Source organism: Bison bison, unplaced genomic scaffold (assembly GCF_000754665.1).
Source record: "Bison bison bison isolate TAMUID 2011002044 unplaced genomic scaffold, Bison_UMD1.0 scf7180017864185, whole genome shotgun sequence".
NCBI classification, from domain to species: Eukaryota; Metazoa; Chordata; class Mammalia; order Artiodactyla; family Bovidae; genus Bison; species Bison bison.
In genome coordinates, this window is record NW_011494757.1 from 164088 (window position 1) to 173792 (window position 9705).

Sequence of the window (9705 nt, forward strand, 5' to 3'; positions counted from 1 at the left end):
CATCATGAGTCGGGGGCGGTGCATTGGGTTGATAGTGGCCTCCTGGGTGGGGGGCTTCGTCCACTCCATCGTGCAGATCTCCCTGTTGCTCCCCCTCCCCTTCTGCGGACCCAACATTGTGGACGGTTTCTACTGTGACGTCCCCCAGGTCCTCACACTCGCCTGCACAGACACTGCTGTCCTTGAGCTCCTGATGATTTCCAGCAATGGCCTGGTCACCACCCTGTGGTTCGTCCTGCTTCTTGTGTCCTACACAGTCATCCTGATGATGCTGAGGTCCCACTCTGGGGAGGGCAGGAGGAAAGCCATCTCCACCTGCACCGCCCACATCACGGTGGTCACCCTGCACTTCGTGCCCTGCATCTACGTCTACGCCCGGCCCTTCTCCGCCCTCCCCATGGACAGAGCTGTCTCCATCACCTTCACTGTCATCATTCCTGTCCTGAACCCCCTGATCTACACCCTGAGGAACCAGGAGATGAAGGCAGCTATGAGGAGACTGAAGAGGAGATTCATGCTTTCTGAAAGGGGATAGTCTCCTTATAGATTGTGGATCAAGATGTAAGTATATAGTTGAAATATTTTCTTAAAATATTAGCTGTTGTATTCAGGGGCTCAACTGTACATAGACAATTAACTAGACCAGGATGGCACAGGTACAAAGGACCAGCGACCTGGAACACCTGTATCGGAAAGGAACGCCAGCAGGAAGTTACGGCAAAGAACCTAGTTCTTGAAGAGTAATTGACAACAAGCCAGGCGCAGATGCGGACTGTGCTAGAAATGGGTGTCCAGACGAAGGGTGAGTGACAGCGCTCTGACACCCAGGCCGGCAGTAGGCCGCCCGGGCCTCTGTCCCAGCAAAGCAGGGGCACAGCTGCTGGGGCCCAGTGCAACGACAGTTCCCTATGACTATCTCCTAAGCATATGCCAGGCACCAGACTCTGCCTGGGGACATCCTTCTCTATCATTTCTGTTCTATCAGCAACTTTGGGCCTACTCTTTCAATCAGCTCATCTATAAAATATACTGGCACAGCCCCCCACAACCATCTGTTACATGTAAAGGGTTTTAGTTTTGAAGGATCTCCATTGCCTGCCACTCTCTGTGACTTTGTCAGACTTAGACATGACCTGGGACTCACACCGTCTGATTTGGTGAAGTGGCCACATGTAAGTGCAGCCAGTGGGACTGCCTGCCCTACTGCCCACAACACTACCTCGGGCATAAGCCAGTGCGGTTGAAAAAATAAAAATTCATATCCAAGCCAATAAATGCTTTTATTTTTCCTATGTGTACCTGCTTACCATTTCCCTTATTGCAGTGTTTTAAAAATTCCATAAAACTTCAAATTAGTACATCTAATTCTCCTTTATATTCTCAGGGTCTAAAATAGTGTCTGACCCATAAAAGCTTTAAATAAGTGTTTCAAATACTTGGAAAGGGATTAAATGAATGTATGTAAGAATTTGATACCAAATTCTACTTAATCTTGGTTTTTTTAGTATTTAAAGATGACTTTACTTCTTCAGGGACTTCCCTGGTGGTCCAGTGGTTAAGAATTCTCACTTCCACTGCATAGGTTTGATAGGGGGCATAGGTGTGATCCCTGGTTGGGAATCTGATCCCACATGTCATATGACGCAGCCAAAAAAAAATAAAAAATAAAGTAACATTGACTTTACTTCTTGAACAGATGCTCCTTCATGGAAGTCAAAGGAAAAGGAAATGATTGAATCAGAGTGTACTATGATCTTGCACTCTAAGCTTTATACAGGACCACATCCCTTTATTTTAATTTACTAGGGCCAGGTAGATTTTCCAATTTCTAATTTCTTAAAGTCTAGAAAGATCACACAGTGCATGTATTGTAGATTACACTGTTTCTCCTATGTCGTACCAAGTGAATTGTTTCTACTTCATGAAATGAGACACAGGTGGAACTTCAAGTATTTTCTATAGCAACTATACTTACCATATTTTAATTGAAAATGTCATCCACTGTAAAATACATTTGCCACTCTAATAACAGCTAGGTAGTAAAAAAGAAGAGCTACCATATTACACACACTCATTGATTTTAAGATGCATCTTAATTTCAGAGACATTTAAATGTGAAGGAAAGAAAAGATTCATCTTAGAATTTAACAAACTCAGTATTCAAAAATACAAAATAATCAGTCCCTGTCTCATGCACGCACATACATACACACATACACTTTCCCCAAGAGAGACAGATATAAAGCAAACAAGTTTTATTTTGCCAATCCTGTTTTAGGAGCACAAAAAACTGCCATTAATTCAGTAGTACAAAACAGACTGTTTCTAACCAAATTCTGACCACCTATAACACATTTATTAAACCTTTCCCCGGTATTTATGCTTCCCTGGGAGCTTAGAGGATAAAGCGTCTGCCCACAATGCGGAAGACCTGGGTTCGAACCCTGGGTAGGGAAGATCCCCTGGAGAAGGAAATAGCAACCCACTCCAGTATTCTTGCCTGGAAAATCCCATGGACGGAGGAGCCTGATAGGCTATAGTCCATGGGGTCGCAAAGAGTCGGACACGACTGAGCGACTTCATTTCACTTCGCTTCATAACACGTTTATTATTATGGGCATTATGTTTACATATTATTTATATTTGTTTCTTAGTATTGAAATAAATTGTGAAACTCCAGTGTTTCCTCACTTTAGGGCCCAAAGACACTGCCACCTCAGCTCCTCACTGTGGAAGTCGGGAAGACACTTCTCTTATCTTACGGAAGCCTGATAAGGTATTCCCTTCTAGGAAAGAGCCTACTATCCCCAAAGACCCAGGCACATTCAAGGGTTACACTTCTGGGTTTTGGTGTTTCGCGCAATGCTGCAAGGGGAAGACCAGAAGCTGACAACGAAACACTTCAATTAGCTTTAGCAGAAGAGAAATGGAGGGACCATAGAGCATTAAGGATGAATTCAGGAAGACCCGAGACCATGGAGAACTTGCCTGCTCTCTACACTATTTTCCAAGGAGAGGTTGCTATGGTCACAGACTATGGAGTCTTTATCAAAATCCCAGGCTGTCGGAAGCAAGGTCTGGTCCATCGAACTCACATGTCATCCTGTTGCGTGGATAAGCCCTCTGAGATAGTAGATGTTGGCGACAAAGTGTGGGTGAAACTTATTGGCCGAGAGATGAAAGATGATAGGATAAAAGTATCCCTCTCCATGAAGGTTGTCAACCAAGGGACTGTGAAGGACCTTGATCCCAACAACGTTATCATTGAGCAGGAAGAGAGGCGGAGGTGGTCCTTCCAGGATTACACAGGGCAGAGGATCACCCTCGAGGCTGTCCTGAACGCCACCTGCAAGAAGTGTGGCTGTAAAGGCCACTTTGCAAAGGATTGTTTCATGCAACCAGGTGGGGCCAAGTATTCTCTGATACCTGATGAGGAAGAGGAGAAAGAAGAGCCAAAGTCAGCCGAGTTTGAAAAGCCTGACACCACGAGAAATTCTTCTAGAAAAAGAAAGAAAGAAAAGAAGAAAAAGAAACATAGAGACAGGAAGTCATCTGAATCTGACAGCTCAGACTCTGAGAGTGATACAGGCAAGAGGGCAAGGCACACGTCAAAGGACAGCAAGGCAGCAACGAAGAAGAAAAAGAAGAAGAAGCACAAGGAGTGAGATCGGAGCGTGGAGAGGGTGGTTGAGAGAAGGAATCCGGAGCCTGTGCTTTGAAGCCCTGGCTCCTAGAAAGACTCCGTAGTGAGAATATGGCCTCCCCCCCTTCTCTCCCATGGGAGATGGCGTCCCCTTGTGCCACAGGCAAGTCTGGGAGTTACGTATCAAAAGCTTCTGCCTGAATGAGTTGTTCCCTTCTCACTCTTGGGCCCTTTGCAAGTGACCCCTGCAGCTCTCCCATTCATTCACCCAACTTCATTCAGCGGGAGGTCGTAGTACCCTCTCCAGCTGCCACTGCCAGAGCCGATCCCTGTACAGGAGTCCAGGCGAGAGCCACAGGAACTGCTGTGGGGGTGAGTCTGGCTGTAGTTGAACAGAGTGATTGGCCCCTGCCTATTGGCCTACCTCCCCTGGCCTGACTGGTGGATGGTCTCTGTGACATCCAGCACACGGGCAGAGGGAGACTGGCAGTGTGAGGGGGAACACGGTAAGAAGTGGTGCTCACTTTCTCCATCCCCCCGGCATGATTCTGCTGTGTTAGAAGTGACAGCCAGTGGTCACAGCCAGAAAAACATTGTTTGCAGTGACTCAGCTTGTTTGTGACATTCCCACAGACCACTGAACCAGACAGCTCAAGCCAAAATCATTGCTTTACTTTGTATTTACTACAGCGTGAGTGAACTGCTTCCATTTCAGGTTTCTGCTTAAATTCCTGGTACTAAATGGAAGAAAGAAAAAAAAGAGTTACACTTCTTTGGTGGAACAAATAAATACATGCTATGAACTTGTAGCCTACTGAAGAAAAGAGGACTCAACGCACTGAAAACTTACAGGATGGAAAAGACCATATAATTTCCATAGGAAATATAGTTAATAAAAAATGGGCTAAAAGAGAAAACACCTTAGCAAGTCAATAATTATAGATGAACTGAAAAAATTGCCAAAGACAGATCCTTTGAAAAAATTTTAGATCCAAATAACTTTGTGGATGATTTCCAATAAATATTCAAGGATCCAGTAATTCCAGTTTTATTGTAAATTTTAGAGCACTTCTTAATACAGTCTATAAGGATACCATAACCCTATTGACCGGAGAAGGCAATGGCACCCCACTCCAGTACTCTTGCCTGGAAAATCCCATGGACAGAGGAGCCTGGCAGGCTGCAGTCCATGGGGTCACTAAGAGTCAGACACGACTGAGCTACTTCACTTTCACTTTTCACTCTCATGCATTGAAGAAGGAAATGGCAACTCACTCCAGTGTTCTTGCCTGGAGAATCCCAGGGACAGGGGAGCCTGGTGGGCTGCCGTCTATGGGGTCGCACAGAGTCGGACACAACTGAAGTGACTTAGCAGCAACCCTACTGACAAACTATACAATGGCATCTAATTGATCTAATTATATCATATATCTAATGTAGGTAAACACACCAATCACATCTTTAGAGACAGATGTAAAATTCTTGTAAAATATTAGCAAGTTCCACAGCAATGCGTTATGTAATAACAGCAAGGTCAAGTGGAATTTATTCCAGTTTCAAAAAGAAATATTAATATAATTCACTGTATATGAAAAGGTGCAATTATTTCAGTGGCTCAGAAAATACTCATCATAAATCAGCCCACATCCCTGGAAAGCAAAACATACTTAAGAAGCCAGGAATTGAAAGAAAAAAAAAAAAGTGACCACCTCAATAAAGAATATTAACAGGAACTATGTAGCAAGTATTATGTGTGTGCTCACTCTTGGGGTCCCACAGACTGTAGGCCACCAGGCTCCTTGGAACTGTCCTTGGAATTCTCTGTCCTTGAAATTCTCTAACCAGGGGATCTTCCCCATCCGGGAATCAAACCCAGGTCTTCTGCATTGCAGTTAGATTCTTTACCATCTGAGCCACCAAAATTGTTAACTGACAAAAAGCCTGAAGGAAGATAACTACCAGATTAAGACTGTCTGGGTTTGTGAAATATTATTAAAAGATCCAACCCCATGGATTCAGTAACCTCTTTTTTTTTTTTTTTTTTGAAGGCTTATTGAAAATATCAACTATTTGGGTACCTGATTTTAAAAATAAATCTAATATAAAGGCTAGTCCACAGGCAAAGTGGGCCTTCTTGTACTCCAGCCAGCAGCTGTGGAGCACCACTACAAGCCCTGGTAGCTGTCATGACCTTTCATTAAGAGGCCTCATGTTCTGAACACAGGTACGCTTTAGTTTAGATAGACATTAAGATTTAGTTCTGAAATCTGAGGATACAATCCACAAGATAAAATCATAGTGTTTTCTTCTATTACAAAGATCCAGTATGATAACTCCTCCATATTAAACTACCTTTCCAGACATGCAGAAATTATGCTTGCAAGAACACAGAACAAAATTGCTCAGAACGTTTAAAACTCATATTTGAAAAGCAGTTCACAATATTCCATCTAAATTGCACAGAAGACCCCAGTGATCACTAGGAAATCTACCAGTCCAGTTTTTCCAACCCAAGCAGGTCCGAATATTATACTTAATGACTAAATATTAAAACAGTTTTTATTACTGTCCTTAATAGAGGATAATACCTGCTATCACCACTAATATTAATTATTGCACTTCAATTCATTTACAACTCAAAAACACAAGAAAAATGACAAAGCATAAAAATGTGGGAAAATTGGGGGGGGTTATTATTCTCAGATATTAAGATGCTACACCACAAGTTCTGTAAGGAATTCACTGAAATATTATTGAAAATAACAAAAGAATTCAACTCAGTGGTAACACATAAAATCAAATTACATGCACCATTGTTTTCCAATACACCATCAATATCCATAGAGAAAAAGTAATTAGAGCTATTTTAGGCAAAATGAAAGAGCACATATCATGAAACAAAGTCCTGATTTAAACATGCACACTCATTGCTTCTTGCAAACATCCACTTATGTGCATATCAGAATTCACAAGAAGAGAAGGGAAAGGCTCAGGACAAAAAATAAACATAAAGCAGAAAACCAGAGAATTGAATGCTCCTCCACCAGTGGAAGGGTAAGCTGCATAAAAAATCATCCCACCAGCAGAGATTACAGTGAAACTTGTTTGCCTCAACCTGAACTTCGTGTGGAAAAAGAATCATCTCTTCTGAGACTTCAAAACCCTGACACAAGTCTCAGATTGAAGTTTGGACTGCCGATGAAATAGGAAACACCAAAAGGAGGAATTAACAGCAATGCAGGGTTAATAATGCCTTGTGATGCCTGAAAGAAACAAATATTTCCCTATCTGAAGGAATGCACACTAAACCTAAGCCTTTGAAGATTTCCACATAAATAGCTTGAGCACAAATTCATAGAACAACATTTTAAATGCATGCAGAAACAAGTCATTATTAGCAAGAATCACAAGAAACAACCAAGGACTTCCCTGGTGGTCCAGTCCCTGGTTAGGGAACCAAGATCCCACGTGCCGCAGGGCAGTTGAGCCTGTGAGCAGCAGAGTCAGCAGGCCACCACAGAGACCAACACAGTCGAATAAGCAGAACAACCAGAGCACAGTGTGACGCTCAAGGTCTCTGAATACGGAAGTAATCAGATACAGAACGCAAGGTAAACTCAAAGCTAAAAACAAAAGTTAACGTTTTTAAATGAGCAAGAAAAAAGGAACTTTGTAAACAGAATAAAACAAAGCTTCTAGAAATGAAAGCTGAATATGAACTGAATAACTCCCTGAAGTGGGACACGTATGAGGTAGAGTACACAAGAAGGGTGGTTAAGATACGTAGGAAAGAGGAACAGATCTAATAAATAGTATATCTGACATGAGTTCCAGAATGAAAAAATAATATGAATGAAAAAATAATGGGAAGGGTCATTATTTTATGGGATATAACGGGGAAATTTCCATGACTGATGAAAAATACAAATTCTCAGATTCATAACACATCATCCTAGAATACTTGAGGAATAGAGTCATATATAGTCACAAAACTGTAAATCACAAAAGTCAAAACAAGCATCACTTTTATACGCTAACAACAGTCTATCAGAAAAATTAAGAAAACTACTGAATTTATAACTGCATCAAAAGAGTAAAATACTTAGGAATAAATTTAACCAAAGAGATGAAATATCTGTTCACTGAAAACTATAAAATACTGATTAAAGAAATTGAATAAAATACCAATAAATGGAAAGATAATCCATGCTAATGGACTGGGAGAATTAATATTACAAAACTTACAGTCTACTCAAAGGTAGCTACAGATTCCATGTAATCCCCATCAAAATTCCAAAAGCAATTTTCACAAAAATAGAAAAGCAATCCTTAAATTTGCGTGCTACCACAAAAGACTCCATAGTCAAAGCAATCCTGAGAAAGAAAAAAGCTAGAGGCATCACACTTATCATTTGAAACTGTACTATAAAGCTATAGTAATCAAAACAGCATAATACTAGCATAAAAATAGACATAGAGACCAATGAAACAGAATCAAGAACCCAGAAATAAATCCATACAATTGCAATCATTTAATTTATGGGGCCAGAGGTGGGGGGAAGCCAAGAATATACAATGGGGAAAGGATATTCGGTTCAACCAATGTTGCTGGGAAAACTGGATAACCACATGCATAATATCAAAATTGGACCCATATCTTACATCACTCACAAAAATTCACTTGCATGGATTAAATATTTAAGTATAAGACCTGATACCACAAAACTCCTAGAAGGAAAATGGAGGGAAAGCTCCTTGACTTAGTCTTGGGAATGATTTTTTTAAATCTGACACCAAAAGCACAAGTAACAAAGCAAAAATTAACAAACGGGGCTGCATCAAATTAAAAGCTTCTCAACCTAATGTCCATCAACAGATGAATAAATAAAGAAGATGTCATACCTATATATAATGGAATATTAATTAGCCATTAAAAATAATGAAATGCCATTTGCAGCAACATAGATAAACCTGGATATTATCAAACTAAGTGAAGTAAATCAGATAAAGACAAATATCATATGATATCACTGATACATAGAATCTTTAAAAAAAATTATACAAATGAACTTATTTACAAAACAAAATCAGATTCACAGATTTAGAGAACAAACATGATTACTAGTGGGGTAAGAGTCCAGAGAGCGGACAGATTGGGAATTTGGGATTGACATGTACACGGTGCTGTAATTACAATAAAATGCATTTCCATGGGGAAAAAACTAAAAAGTATCTGCAAAACAAAATGCATAATCAACAAATGAAAAAACAACCTAAAGAATGGGAGAAGATATTTATAAATCATATATCAGGTAAGGGGTTAATATACAAAATGTATAAAGAACTCATACAACTCAATGGCAGGAAAAAATTTTTCAATTTGAAAACAGGCAAAGGAACTGAATAGATCTTTTTCCAAACAAGACATACAAATGTCAACAGGTATATGACAACGTGCTCAACATCACAAAACATCAGAGAAATGCACGTCAAACTCACAATGAGATATTACTTAACATCTGGAGTAGGTTGCCACTTCCTTCTCCAGGGGATCTTCCCAACCGAGGGGTCAAACCCAGGTCTCTGGGTTACAGGCAGATTCCTTACCACTGAGCCACCAGCAAGGCCCTCTATTAGAGTAGCTATAGTCAAAAAGACACGAGGTAAGTGTCAGCAAGGACATGGAGAAGAGGAATCCTTGTGCACTCTTCATGGGAACATAAATCAGTACAGCCACTTTGAAAAACAATAAGGAGGTTTTTCAAGAAATTGAAAGTAGAACTACAAATGATCTAGCAATTCCGCCTCTGGGTATATATCCAAAGGAAAGGAAATCAGGGTCTAGAAGAAGTATAAGAACCCCCATGGTCATTGTAGCTGATTCATAATACCCAAGATATAAAAACAATCTAAGTGTCATCAGTGAATGAATGGATAAAGATGTGGGTAAATACATATAATATAAACAATATAAATATATAATAAATATGCATTTAAACATATTTATATAATTATATATTGTTACATATATATTGTATAATATTATATATTATCATATAATA

The 9705-nt window shown here is 40.3% G+C and overlaps 1 protein-coding gene and 1 pseudogene across 1 annotated transcript; both read left to right on the forward strand.

Annotated features, from left to right (window-relative positions):
* Nucleotides 1-4: 4 nt before the first annotated feature.
* Nucleotides 5-535, forward strand: LOC104991318 (olfactory receptor 4D9-like). The gene has a single exon (XM_010843735.1). The coding sequence runs from the start codon at nt 5-7 to the stop codon at nt 533-535; it is 531 nt and encodes a 176-aa protein (XP_010842037.1).
* Nucleotides 536-2848: 2313 nt separating this feature from the next.
* On the forward strand, nt 2849-3665 carry LOC104991319 (annotated as a pseudogene).
* Nucleotides 3666-9705: the final 6040 nt, after the last annotated feature.

Excerpts from the sequence above, each read along its gene's own strand:
- LOC104991318 (XM_010843735.1), top strand. The coding sequence starts at position 5 with ATGAGTCGGGGGCGGTGCATTGGGTTGATAGTGGCCTCCTGGGTGGGG.